Source organism: Tyto alba, unplaced genomic scaffold (assembly GCF_018691265.1).
Source record: "Tyto alba isolate M040663 unplaced genomic scaffold, T.alba_DEE_v4.0 Super-Scaffold_16, whole genome shotgun sequence".
Classification (NCBI taxonomy): Eukaryota; Metazoa; Chordata; class Aves; order Strigiformes; family Tytonidae; genus Tyto; species Tyto alba.
In genome coordinates, this window is record NW_024881278.1 from 9,364,414 (window position 1) to 9,378,996 (window position 14,583).

General features: G+C 44.6%; 1 protein-coding gene across 4 annotated transcripts in view; it reads left to right on the top strand.

Annotated features, from left to right (window-relative positions):
• Window positions 1–14,583, top strand: part of SLC24A3 (solute carrier family 24 member 3) — a 175,770-nt gene that overhangs the window by 145,366 nt on the left and 15,821 nt on the right. For 3 of the 4 annotated variants that reach the window (XM_032989402.2, XM_032989400.2, XM_032989403.2), the window contains exons 8-15: window positions 1,619–1,644; window positions 3,336–3,389; window positions 4,955–5,100; window positions 7,752–7,912; window positions 8,475–8,751; window positions 10,332–10,498; window positions 12,259–12,373; window positions 13,260–13,372. In XM_032989402.2, the coding sequence (XP_032845293.1) occupies window positions 1,619–1,644; window positions 3,336–3,389; window positions 4,955–5,100; window positions 7,752–7,912; window positions 8,475–8,751; window positions 10,332–10,498; window positions 12,259–12,373; window positions 13,260–13,372 (1,059 nt within the window). The remainder of the gene's footprint in view (window positions 1–1,618; window positions 1,645–3,335; window positions 3,390–4,954; window positions 5,101–7,751; window positions 7,913–8,474; window positions 8,752–10,331; window positions 10,499–12,258; window positions 12,374–13,259; window positions 13,373–14,583) is intronic. The other variant, XM_042789929.1, reaches the window with a different exon arrangement.

Consider the following 14,583-nt stretch of genomic DNA (forward strand, 5'->3'; position numbering starts at 1 on the left):
GAAGTGGATAAACATCACTCACCATACTTCCTGACCTTGATTCAGCCTTGTGATTTATTTTTTTTTAAACTTAAAACGGTATTACAAGGCTACCTTGTCTTCTTGTATAGCTTGTCCAAACTGTTACGCCTTATTTTCCTTGAAAGGAAAAAGATGCCTATGTATCTTAACTTGAAGGAACGTGGTCAGAGTCGTTAGTGACAAAAGTGGGATGAGTGCTATTTTTAATCACAAAGGTCAATGTGCACACTTTCACGTCCCACCACACCAACACATTGTAACCTAAAACAGGCCTTGTCAGATTAGATCACAGTGACTGGGAGCTGCAACTTACAACACACATAATATTCTGTGGTCATATTTTCTTCCAGTAGCTGTGGCTTGGTGCTGCCTGTCACGCAGGAGTTGCTATTTACAGGCTGTAGAGCTGAAGCGGGGGAAGTGTTTCGCTGTGCTCTCAGAGCCTCCTTCCCTTCACCTCCTTTTCCTTTGGTGCGCAGCCATGGATGTGTTGCCCGAGTGCAAATATGGCCTTTCTGCCTCTCCGCACAGCGGGGAGCTGGAAGCAGGTACAGGTGTTTTGGGAGGACTGAATGGAAACCAGGCTCCTCACTGAGGCCGACCTCGGCGCGACCCCAGCGCCAACATCCCGGAGAGGCCCCACGCTGCCTCCCCTGCGCGCGGGCCAGGCGCCCGTGGCGGGGGGCAGGGGCTGTGGCAGTGGGGGTCCCCCGCTCCATGGCTGACACCGTGAGGTGGAAGGAGAAGTGGAGCCAACAAGGGGGGGTTGCCGGCAGGGGAGGGTGGCAGCGCCCGCTGCTCCCAGCATGGCTGCTGGTGGCGGTGGAGCGTGGACTGGGAGCGTGGAGCACTGCAGCCACCTGCCGGTCACCCCCCCATGTCTGCCGCTTCAGACCCTCCCGAAACCAGGCGCAGACGGACAGACACCCTTCACCTCTCTGGCACAGCACTGCTTCTTCCCCAACACTGGAGTGTCTTACGCACGCACGCAGGAGACACATTTCTTTCCCCAAGAGGCTTGCGCAGCACTGTTACAAAAGCTTCAGCATCTGCCTGCAGGTGTGCTAAAATGGCTGTCGCAGCAGCTAAATGCAGCTGGTGTGGTTACCACTTAGATCTTAAGGAAGTAATGCCCTGGGCACAGTTTTTAGCCAGCAAAATGTCACAGCAGCTGTGGAGCTGGCTGTAAATCTGCATACTGGTTGCCCGGTTGCCACTTAAGAACAGGCTGGGGGAAGAGGCCCTGTCTCTGGTGAGACCAGCCATGCAGTTCAGAGGCAGGTACAGCCCCTTCCCTGACTCGCTTCTGTTTTCCCTGTAACTGCATTCTGCTTCCCTGCTGCAATAGCCTCAGTTACGCAAGGATCCTGTGGTATTTGGGAAGGGGTACCTGCCTGCCTTTACTAGGTGAGAGAAACTAAGGGTTGAAAAGTTCAAAGGCTGGGCAGGAGAACAGTGCCAAAACAGGCAAGAGCTTAATTCCATTGCCATGAGCCCTGGGATTGTTCTGCCTGCTTTGTCCCCAGTTCAGGTGATAAACTGTTTTCAGCTGTGATCTCGTGTATAACATACCTATTTTTAAACCTTTTCTCCACAGTTTATTTATGACGAAAAAGTTTCCTGGTAAGTATATCCAGCCGGGAATCCCTTTTCATTTTTTTCGGGTTATACTATAAAAGCTGCAATAAGTAGGGTTCATCAGGAGAGGAGGGGGAAGCTAAAAACTTCTGCAGAGCAATTCAGGCAGCAGTTTCCTGCTGCATGAGAAACCTCAGCGCAAGAATAACACATTTTCTGAGCCAGAGAGGAAAGCCTAAGAGAGTGTGTCGCTCAGACTGTTTCCCAATGTAGCAGCAGCAGTCGGTGCCCTCTGCCTACCCGTGCCGCAGCCCGGGGATGGAGATGATGCTCAGCAGAGGCAGAGACTGCTGCTTGGGTGCCAGCATGCCAGGGATGTCAGCTGCCTGGGAATGGAAAGGGCCACCCGAGCAGTCATAAATAACTGTGTTCAAATATTTGGATTTTTAATAATTTGTAAAACAAAAGCTCCTAAGACAACATTAAAGAGCGAACGATTGGTTTAAAGAAAAAAAAATATGTTAATATCCCCATGAATGTGCTTAAATGTACTGCAGTAGGTATGGCAGGCTAGGAGGGCTTCAAACACTTCTAAAAGTGTACTTTCAGTTGTTTTGCTTTCATGGTTTTGTTTTCAGCATGTCTCAGGGCTTATAGAGTGACAGTGGTAGCTTTGATTTCACTCACAGCCAGTATTATTTAGATTACAAGCACTAGGGGGAGTCAGGCTTTTTGGGTTGCATGTTTTCTTAAACTTGTTCTCACTGGGGGATTTATGTTTAATTTCAGAGAAAGATTTCTGAAACACTGAGTTTTGCAATGGCTTGTTTTTCCTTGTTTTGTTTTGTTTTTTTAACTAAAATTGACTCAAGGCCCAATTGTATTTGACTGTGCCCTTCAACTAAAACACATCAATGCAGAAGCCAAGTGTTGAACTGCCAGAAGCAGGGAATGAGATACCGATATGCGTAGTGCAATGTCTCAAGACCTTTAAAGAGAAAATGGCCCATGAGTTTTAGTACATAGCAGTCTGATAATGAATGATTTCCATAAGGACTAGCAGTTTGCCATAGGAAACTATGTAGAATACAGCATTTTGGTCAATGAAAAAGATTATGTGGGAACAAGTTCTAAAAGTCATATTCTATCGTGTTCTCATACAAATTTAATTAGTGTGACAGAGAGACAGTAGAGAAAAAAACCTGACAATATCTAATCAGCAGTTTAAACTGCTGCCTGCTGTGTTCTCAGTGGTTATGGAGCAGCCTAGCAAAAGAGGAGCTGCCCCTTGTTCAGGTCGTCTCAGCATGATTGATGTGCTTTAGCATGCTTAGAAAGCCCAACAACCTGCTTTACACGTGTGCAGGCAGAGCAGGACAACTGCTTCCCTCCCTCTACCACAGCCCCCACAGGTATAGTCCTTACAGAAGTGTTAGTGTTCCTTGGGTGCGCAGTTTGTTCACTGAACTTACAGGTTTAGTCACTTGTTCTTAGCTCATGGGTTGATTTGGCCAAGTAAAACCAGAGCAGAAGTCAAGAAAACAAAGGAGACCTCACACATGGGTGTGTGAGCCATTTCTTTATGCATGCCCTTTTCTGGAGGTGTATTTAGACAGTCCAAGAGGGTCAAGCCTTTCTGCAAGTTTGTGGTGTGACAGATGGGGGAATGGCTGAACTCAGGCAGCTGACTGCCATGCCCTGCTCTAATATGTTTTCTCTGTCATTCTTGTCTGCAGGTGGGAGTCCTTAGTCTTAGTGCTGATGTATGTCATCTACATCGTTATCATGAAGTAAGTCAAATGCACCTTCAGCTTATTTAAATTCTAAGGCTTCCTGCTCCCATGCTTTTCCAGAGGTTGCAAAGGTAATTAAAGAGAGCCACAGGCTGTGGGCAGGGCTTCCATTGCATTACCCAGCTTGCATGCCAGCAGCACCTGCAGTAGTGGGGATTAAAGCACCTTGTCCTGTCGTGTACTTATCTGTAATTTATCCTGATGAGGTTGGAAGGGGCTGCTTATCCCCATAGCACAGATCTGAGGATCAGACATCTAAAGGTGGATGATGCTTTACAGATCTCGCCCTGTGTGAACCAACCAAGGCTAATGCAGCAAGTCTGTGGTGGAGAACTGAATCTGTCTCTTAGTCCCACCAAAGCAGCCTCTTCTGACTTTGCTTTAGCATCCCTACTTAGAAATAAACACGTGGAAGATTCCAGTGTACTTTTTATGGGTGCAAAACTCCACAGCAATGTGTTCTTGCTTGCTTGGAGACCCATGATAAAACTGCAGCACAATCAGCATAGATTTTCTGAGCATCTGACCTGTGTAACTTCTTTCACACAAGTTCATGCTAGCAAAACTAGTCTGTTCTGCTATTTGGTTCCCCTTCTCCTGCCTTGTTTTTAAAAGCCAGTGGAAAGGAAACCCAGATTTAAACTGGAACATTCAACAAAACCTACCAGCTGCCAAGCACACCAGTGGTCTTGTCTCAACAAGTAAGAGTAGAGATTTGTTTTGAAATGATGAATAGAGTAAATATTGTGAGAGCAATTCTCAGTGAGAAGAGCAAAACACTCAGCCTGGGTTGGAGGGAACACAAGTCAGAATTCATCTTACTTCTAATAATTAGAAACTTTTTCATTAACATGGAGGGTAGCTTCACCCTTGCAACAATTAACTGACCAGCGAAACATACAGTTGTAATGTCTGAATCTAGAATGGATCTTTTTTTCTGAAAGCAATGCTGTATTGTGAACAGATGTTTCAGACCTGTTTGGATATAGCTGGGGCGGTTGTTGGCCTGATTAAGGACCTTGGCCAGGTGTTCACAGTGGTCTACCCTTGCCTTTGAGCATTGTGGTGAGATCCTTGGCTCATGTTTGTGTCAGCTCCTGGCTACTCTAAATAAAATAGGAAACAAAGATTATTTCTTTCCCCCCCCAAGTTGAAACAGAATTTAGCATATGGTCTTGTATTTCTGTGGTAGGTCTTCACAGGTAAAACAGAACTCATGCTTAGGTGCGATTGTGTGATAAAATATAAATTTGGATGATGACAAGTAATCATTATTTGCCATACAGTGTATATTAATTACACATAACACATAAGCATACATATCATTCAGGATTTGTGTCTTGTACCTTTTATAGCCTTCTGGGTATGGAGAGAGTGCATTTTATACAATTTAGTTAGACCTCTGGCATACTGTGGCTAGATGTGGCTGTCCTTAAAATTGGAGGGGTTTTCTTCCCTTCCTTAGTTGGATCCCACAGGATTTGAGTCTAGGAAAGGAAGAGTGTCGAGAAATCCACATAGAAGGAGCAAAGGTACATCTAGAGTTTGTTTCATTTGTGCAGGTACAACTCAACTATACATCACTGCTTTGAAAGGAAGACAAAAAACTCTGCAAATATGGTAAACGGTTTAGCAAATAACACGGAAATGGACGATAACAGCAACTGTGATGCCACAGTGGTATTACTAAAGAAAGGTAACTGCTCCAGTAAGTCACCCTGCTTGCTTGCATCATTCTGAATGTTTACAAGTTTGTCTGCTAGTCATACGGTGTGGAGTGCTTCTGTCTTATCAGCCATGAAATAGGCGGGGAGACAGCCCTTTCACAAACCCCCTGCCAGATGACCATGGCTCCTGTGCCTGGGGGCACAGTGTGGTGACCCCAGCCACTGCATCCTTTGCTGCTGGAGGCTGCCCAGGCCTCCTGTGGGTAGTTATTGCTGCTGGACAAGTGCCTGGCTGAAATGACTCCTTCAGCTTCAAGCCTGACTTGCCCAGGGGCTACTTATTTAGACTGTTACAGCCATGCCATTGTAAGTCCTCCTGTGAGCGCTGTTATTCTGCACTGAAGATGGCCATTTACATCTAGTACCTCCAGTTAAATTTACCTTCATTCCAAAGCAACATAAACTGAACAGGGAAAAGGGCCTTACTTATACTAGCGTACATTTTCCCCCTGGTGAAGGGAGGGTGAGGACTCTGTGTTGGTCTAGATACTGTGCTCTTACTGCATATACCGTCTTGAATGTGCACAACTTTTCTGGGTAAATGATTTTTAAGTCGATTTCACTTTGGCTGAAATCTGCTCCTGATTGACTTCAGTCACCATCACATATAAAAATGATTGTATTTCATCATCTTAAAAAAATTCACCCACTCCATTGCTCAGCAGCAGTAGCTCTATGGGTGCATTTGCAAGCATGTGCTAAACCGTATTTACAGATGATAATTTTTTTATCTTTGCAACATGCAAAAAGCGTGTGCAGTAACTGCTTGGGATTTATGTGCACCTATCCTCAGGAATAACACAGCCCCTCAGTCACTGGTTTAACATGGGAAAGAGCTCTAGCTTGTCTAAAGCAGTCCTGGTCTCTGACTACAGTTGAACTGTCCTTTTTGTTTCACTGGACTAAAAAAAAAAATAACAAAAATAGTTCTTTCTTTTCTTGCAAGCAGTGATTGAAAGACATAGTCTGTATACAGTAAGCAACTAAACAGGAAATGTAGAGGGGTTTATTTGCTGACATCAAACCCTTTGAGTCTACCAGAGGCCAGCTATCACGTTACTGCCCTATTGCTGAGGGAAGGCTTTTGTGAGTGCTGTGCACTCTGATTTGGGGAAGCGGCTTTTATGGGAACAGCTATCTGTAGCCTGGGGCTCTCAACAGCAAAACTCTGCTGGCAAGATGACTACACTCTGTACACCCAGTAAATCTAGACTGGTAAAACTCAGTAAGCATAAACTCAGGCCTTAGTCATCTAGGTTTACCCGATGGCCTCAAGGTTATGCACAAATGAGGCGGTTCCGATTGTGGGATTGGCCCCAGAATGCGTCTTTGCATGACACTGCTCAGCTGCTGGTAATTTTTTTGTTTTGGACGCTTGTGGTTACTCAAATCAGCTGAGGAAGGAAGATGAAAGGATTGCTTCATTTTCTAGCAGATTGTTCCTATATTTACTTGGCAGTGGGCCATCAGAAGCCCAGACAGATGAGTAGCCCTGCTGTGCATGCCAGCCTGTAGTATGGGGTCACAAACAGCATCCATTGCAACAGGTTGCCTGAGCATTTCAGACACTACTGTTTGGTCCTCTGTTTAGAAAAGGCCTCAGAAAACAAAAATAATCAAACAGAAGGATTTCTGTGTTTGAGGCAGTTCCACCAAGTGCTGTGCAGGAAAATGCCAGCGTGGAAAAAGTCACAAGGAAAAGCTGTTTGGATGTTTTAAATTTTTTTAATGTGGATGACCCCAGTTATCTACCCCAATCCATGGAAACCCAGTCAGAAAAAAAAGTGACACTAAGGGTGGGGAGGTACTCTTCTGGAAGATTAACAGTGATGGTAATAAATAGTAATGCCGTGAAACATTTGCCAGTGTTCAGCACTGATTTTAATAAACGAAAGCAAAGATGTGCTGGGGAAGGCCTCAGGTTTCCCTGCTGCTGAGTCCCAGTCCTGGCCCAGAATCCACAGCTTGAGGCAGCATCCAGGCACAGAAAGGATGGATGCTGGCACTGTGCCACCCCAGAGGTAATGGGCACTGCCGCTGTGCCTCAGCTGGAGCACAGATCAGGTATCTGCCCTCATGTCCTTGCTCCTTTGCTCCCACACAGTGAGACACACTCCATGGATTGGCACTTGTGCTTGCTGCCAGGTTTGATGACACTTCCAGCCACCAGCTGCAAGCCCAGAATGCAGGAACCTGCTTTTCATTTGCATTAGTACCCCGCAGGAACACAGTGACAATTTCCTCACCCCCATGTACAGTTAATGGTGGGTGAGGCCAGTATCCTCACAGAAGGGCAGATTGTAACAATGGAATTAATGCAGCTTTACAGCAGCACCATTCCTATCTTGGTGGAAGAGCTGCTGTGGAAGCAGTCATCTGTCTAATGCAGGCCTATGATGAACTGTGCAGAGCAGATTTAATTCTCTGTAAGGAGCATGAGTTGAGATACCCTGTTGGCAATTTATTTGAAGACAGAAATTAAGGACAGAGGAGGCATATTTTGAATGGTGGAGGCTGGAGGAATTGCTCTTACTTTCTGGAACCTGCAGGTTTATTCTTCTGAGACACACGTAGAGCGGAGCGAGAGACTGCTGGAAGAAGACCTCAATTTCTCTTTGTTCCTTGGCTGCAGGAAATTTTCACCGTAAAGCCTCAGTGATCATGGTGGATGAGCTGCTGTCTGCCTACCCACACCAGCTTTCATTTTCAGAGGCTGGGCTTCGGATCATGATAACCAGCCACTTTCCTCCCAAAACACGTCTCTCTATGGCCAGTCGCATGTTGATCAATGAGGTATGTCTCCCCCCACCTTCCCTTCTCTGTCTGAATTTGCAGTGTTTGGGTTGAAAGGGAACTCTTGTGTTTCTTCTCGATCTCTGATAACATTTTCCCAGATTTTATCCTTCTGACAATGACTTTACTAAATCATCCCTTGCTATCTGTCCCCATGGAGATTTTAGCAAAGAAAGTGTCAAGTCGTTATGTGGTTATGTTACCTGTAGCTGTTGCTCACAGGAGATGCTCTCTGCATTGATCTGATGTTAGAGTCACTTGCACTTATTTAGTAATGTGGTATTCCACTGAGTCTGCACTTAGTCTGGCCCTGGTCTTGGAGCACTCCTGGAGTCAATTCTACAGCCACTGGTCCTTCGTTTGTAAAAGTTGTGTATGTGAGACTTACCTAGTCATCTGCAAGCAAGCATCATGTTACACCTGATAAAAATTCATCTCTTTTGCTTTTAAAGCCAAATTTTTAGAAGCTCTGAACATCTCTCTCTGTTCCTCCCTTTCTCTTTAAAAAAATAAGTTTAAAAATAATCTGTCTTTCAGCAAGAATTTGTGCCTGTATTTACAGAGACAAAGGCTGATCAACAGCAGGACTTACACCAACGGCGAGTCAGAAGTAGCAATCAAAATACCTATCAAGCATGTGGTTGAGAATGGAACAGGCCCCAGCAACTCTGCTGAGCGGGGTGTGAATGGCACACGACGGGATGAAGACATGGCTGAGGCTGGGAACGAGACAGAGAATGAGAATGAGGATAACGAGAACAACGAAAATGATGAGGAAGAGGAAGAAGATGATGACGATGATGACCATGAAGGGCCATATACACCTTTTGACCTACCCAGTAAGAAGCTTCTGGGTTTGTGTTGTTCCAGAAAGCACAACTCAGTTTGGGTATACCAGAAAGCATCGCAGATGCATGTTGGGGTAGAAGTGTCTTTCAGAGCTCCCATCAGCCTGCACCTCACAGTGTGGTTCCTGGTCACAGGTAAAAGATGAGAGGAACTGGGAAGCAGCAGGAACTTCTCCAGATGCAGACTCCTGGGCTTGGACGCACCGCTGCTGCTCGTGCGTTGGTCCAGTGCTGCTGTTGCAGTCAGAGGGGACAGGCAACAACCTCCACAGGGTGGTTCCTGGCCCCAAAACCTGGGTCACACTCTGGAGAGACCCGTCTCTCTCTGCTGATTGTAGTGGAAGCTGAGGATGGTGGGGCTGCTGGCAAGGTGCCTCAACACAGGTCAGATGCATCTGTGTCTGGGCTTTACCTTTGCTGGAGGTGGACTCCTACCTCAGCAGTAAGAAGTAGTGCTAGTGGAGACAAGGAGATGGTGGTGCTGACCTGGAGTGGAGACAAAAGAAGGTCCTGGGCACCTCTGCTTTCTGCTGTTAAATAGGCACAGCCACAGTGTCTTCTCACTCTTTCTGGAGGGCTTAGAAAGTCAAAACAGCCACGCAGCATCTGAAGAACTACATGTGCCTCAGGTAGCTGAGCACTGTGCCTGCACAATGGACAACTTTTTGCCAAGTCCTTCTTACCCCAACAGGGCTCTAGTCCTGGGATGTTTATAATGTATTCCTGCCCTACCTTTGACTCACAGTTGCCACAGCTGGCAAGATCTGCTGTGTTGCAGACAAGCCAGAATACTGTAGGGACTGGTTCTGTTCTTTACAGATGAGATACATCTTTAGGAACTCCTGTTGAGATCTCCTGACTCAATCAGCATAGCTGTAGTTCAAGAAAGTAAAAAAACTGGGCCTTGAAGAGAGTAATTTAGATGTCCTGTGGACCATGATTCGTAGTATGGGAAAGGTCGGCATGGACCTCTGGAGATCTCTGGTTCAAACCCCTGCTCAGAGCAGGTTGCTCAGGGCTGCGTCCAGTTGAGTTTTGATTGACTATGAGGATTGAGATCCCACAGTCTTTTTGGGTATCGGCTCCGGTGTTTGACAACCCTCATGGGAGGAAAAAAAAATGTACAACTTACGGTAGCATCTATTCTGAATTTCTCTTATTGCAAGTTGAGTCCATTGGCTCTTATAATTTCCTTGTGCATTTCTATGAAGGGCTTGACTCCATCTTTTCTATGGCCTCCCATTAGGTGGTTGAAGATGGATCAGTTCTCTTTCTAGAACTTGTTTTTTATGTGGTAACTGTTAGAATTTGACCCTGTGAGGGTTGCAGGTGTGCTCTGACCCATTACTTAATAAGCTCTGAGGGAGGCACTTCATACTCTTTCCCTGTGCACCTCTTTGCCCTCCCATCTCTGCCATCTGAACAAGGAACATCTTATCATTATCTTTTTGGATAACAGCAAAGCTGGGCTGTTTCTGGCATCTTTCTTGTTAATATAAACAAAATAATAACATTCTGGACTAAAGCAGACTAGATTTGTAATTGTTTCCTTTTTTTTGTTTGTTTTACAGCTGGCAAGATAGAAATTTTGAAGTGGCTCTTCACGTGGCCATTGAGTTTTGTCCTGTACTTCACAGTGCCCAACTGTAACAAACCCCACTTGGAAAAATGGTTCATGGTTACCTTTGCTTCTTCTACCCTCTGGATTGCAGCTTTCTCCTACATGATGGTGTGGATGGTATGTACCAACTAAAACAGAAGCCACAGCCTGAGAGAGGCAACAGAAGTGGATTTTGTCAGCTTAGAGAAATGTGTAGAAAGTTCTACATACCTGAGTTTTAATTCTGCTTCCATTTCTGTCAGGTCTGTCTACACTCAAAGAAGAAAATTAGGGGCCAGTAGCCATGGCCTTTGAACTTGATTCAAGGCTTGAATTTTACCCAGATTCTTTAACATGGGAAAAAATTACACTTGCACCGGTTTAACACCTCCTGGTTGTGCAGGGCAGTGAAAAGAGGCCCTGATGTCAGTAGGAATCTGGCCTCAATAGCTTTTCCTTTTCTTGGAGCAAGCAAGCTTGAGAGATAGAGTTGTGAATGATAACACTTTGAATTCAGCGTGAACAAAAGCATGACATTCATCCAAATTCTTGCACAACTACACTAGTCAATGGGAACTTAATTCTACCTCATTATCCTAAAGGTGGAAGGGGTAAATAAAAATGAACACTGGGAAATCTAAGCATGGTTGGCCTGTTCACAGGGGAGTTTTGTGCATTGGCTGGGTCATTAAGCCTGTTAGCTTGCTGCAGGCCTCATTACGTGATATGTGTAGGTGAAAAGTGTAAGTTGTCCTCATTACGATTACAGTAATACTGCATCATGGATTGTGTTTCTTTTGGGGTGGTATGTACTCTTAAGCAGAATCAGACAATGATGGGGCATTGGCATCAGGAGTGGTTCTAACAAGGGAAGCCTGGCTTTGGGGTGCTGCACTTCTGATGGAGTACACGATTCATGGTCTGTCTCTGCATGAGACCTGAAGAGCACGGAAATACCTTGCTAAAGCACTGGCCACTGCTTCCCTGCTGGGAGGGGGAAGGCAATGAATAAATCTTCACTGCCTTCACAATACATTCTTGTACTGAACACAAAAAAGTATGCCAGGCTTCTCCCTGCAAACTAATCAAAGCACTTACAGAATACGGTTTTTTATTTTGTTTTGTTGTCAATAACCCATGTTACCCTGAACAGGAGATAGAAAGTTACTTGTTTTCTTCTGGTTTTCATCTGTGAGGATGAGGTGTTTTTCAAGAAAAAAGCTATCCCAGCTTTACATAGCTGAGATACCAGAGCCCCCAGGGTCACTGTGCTGCTTCTAACATATGGTTCACATTTCTTGGATTCTGCTGCAGAGAGTTCAGAAGAGCAATTAAATGTCACTAATAGGAAATGAGCATCATTAGACAAAGGCATCCAAAATTTAAAAATATTCATCAATTTGAAGAGCGCTAATTTATCATAGACTGCATAGCAAAGGAAGGAGATATCTCCTCTCTGCCAATAGGAATTGTTTGCAGTCACTTGGGAATATGGCCCTGCATATAGCATTTTCATAGTGTAATGAACCATGGGGCTGTTTTAGTGTCTGCTTAGCCATTATTTGTATATAGTAATGTCTGTGAACTTCAGCCAAGATCAGAAGGCTGTCACACCAGTGTAGTGGGCTACTGTATTGTCTCTTTTCCAGGTTAGTGTCAGGAAAATTGTGGATGAAAGGTGTGAAGCAGCTAGCCAAAGAGGGTACATAGCAGGTCAGTGCTATCGTCTGCGAGGTGATGAATATACCAAAAAAAGCCAGTCACTGCTTTTCTTTAACAAAAGTGTGAGTTTGTACTGAGCAATAAAATCTGTCTCACAACATCTTACAGAATTGGGCCAAGCTGGTCTCTGATTTTAATTCTTGTAAACAGATGGACGGTTTATTTCCTCTCCTTAGGTAACAATCATTGGCTACACACTGGGAATTCCAGATGTGATCATGGGCATCACTTTCTTGGCAGCTGGAACCAGTGTGCCGGACTGCATGGCAAGCCTTATCGTAGCAAGGCAAGGTAGGTTCATCACAGAGATTTCATGCTGCTTTGGGAGCGTTTCCTTGTGTCCTCTTCCTTTTCAGGTAGCACAGATATGTCTTGAATGTGAAAACATACAGAGCCCTTTTCCTGAGGCTGAAATTTAAAACAAGAACAAAGAAGGAAATTAATTATGTTCTATTGCAAAGCAGCTAACAGGTTCTTAATGGCGGTGTGGAACAAGTTTTGGCATTACTGTCAACTTAAGCCTTCCCCAAAAGTCACAATGTTTTTCTTAATTTAAATATCAGTGGTAAAGAATTGTTTAGAACGTGGCATAAAGGTATTTCAGGTCACTCTGCAGCTTTTCTCCACAGTCATAAGGACTGGAAGATATTACTGTGTTTAAGGAAAACCCCCTCTCCCCTCCTTGTGACTCCAGCAGTAGGTGTTTTAAGAGAAAAAGAAAGTTGTCAGTACTGCTTTGGAGAACAAAACCAGTGGCTCTCAATTGAAACAACCAGCTACTTAATAGACTTCCCAAAGACCTAATCAAATCAGTCCAGTATAGAAACTTGCATGTCATGGTTACAGTAAAGCATCAAGAGCCCCAGTGAGCATGGTACCAGAGTGCTGGCGGGTCACAGCCGGCACAGCCAGTGGCCAGGATCCTCACAGCAGCGGAGGGTTAGTTGAGGGAAGTTCTCAGATGATCCTAGAAGGTGGATTTAGCCCCTTCAACCCTACTGGTCTTGTATGATGAGGAGGGCAAGGGGGAAAGGGCGGGGATGAGGTGAGAGTGATCTCCCTTAACTCTTTGCCTTAATCGGTTGAAATTGTCTGGGTTAGCTCAGATTAATTCTGTTTAAAAGTTGAAAGACTTTTCTGAGACGTGTCTGATAGTACATGGTTTCCATTCCTGCAGGTATGGGGGATATGGCTGTGTCCAATTCCATCGGAAGCAATGTTTTTGATATTTTAATTGGCCTAGGCCTTCCGTGGGCTTTGCAGACCCTAGCAGTGAATTATGGATCATATGTAAGTCCTACATTTGTTCACATGATTCTTTATTATTTATTTATTTATTTGTTTTTCCTAAATAGAGCTTTTATAAAAAATATTAATGTCCAAAATTCTGTGAATTGGATTTGAAGAAACAAATATTTTTGCTCTGTTACAGTGTGGGAGAAGTAGCAACTAATTGTCAGTGGACACTCCCCATCCTTTGGAGGACAAATACTTCTGTTTCCTTCTTAAAGGCAGCAATCTGTGCTGAAATAAGCTAACTCACTAGAGTACACTGTACTTACATGCACTTGAATATATTCCAAATAAGGGAAATGTCCTGTTTTTAATAAGCCAGAGGGGATAGACACATAGGTGGAAAGTAAAGGATAGAGCAGACCTGTAGGGCTTTTGGAAAGAAAAATTATAGCATTACTCATCTGTTAACACACTGGAAGGTGAAGGAAGCTGTTAAATAACTGGATATTTCAGAGTGTGACCATCATCAGGAAACATTACAGAGCTTTCCTGTTTGAGAAAAACTACTCAACACCCATGAAACAATCCTTAACTTCCTAAATGATAAAAGAGCCACCCCCCTCCCCCAAAGTTGTTGCAAGCTCTCTTCTGAGAAGGAAGAGCAGAAGATGCCATGAAGTCCTAGAGGGAAATCACCATTGCTGTTGTTGTTAGCTGGACACCCCTCAGACAGCAGTGTAGAACGGAGGAAAGATTCTTGTTTACAGTCACTGAGTGAATGCAGTTAAAAGATTGGAGAATCACAGAACTGTTGAAGTTGGCAAGTATTGCTGGAGATCATCTGGTCCCCAACCCTTTGCTCAAAGCAGGGTCATCTAGAGCAGGATGCTTAGGAACATGTCCAGTTGGGTCTTGAATACCTCCAAGCATTGGAGACTTAACAGCTGCTCTCAGCAGCCTGTTCTGGTATTTGACCACTCTCACAGTAAAAGAAATCATTCTTATGTTTAAATGGAATTTCAGTATTTAAAATGTTGTGTGTTGCCTCTTGTCCTTTCAGTGGATACCACTCAGAATTCTGGCTGCACCTTCTCTATTCTCTCCCATCAGGTATTTATACATATCAATAAGATACCTCTGAATCTTATCTTCTCCAGGCTGAACTGTCCCAGCTCTTTCAGCCTGTCTTTGTATGTCAGATGCTGCAGTCCCTTAAATCATCCTTGTGGCCCTTCACTGGACTTGCCTCAGGGAGTCTGTATCTT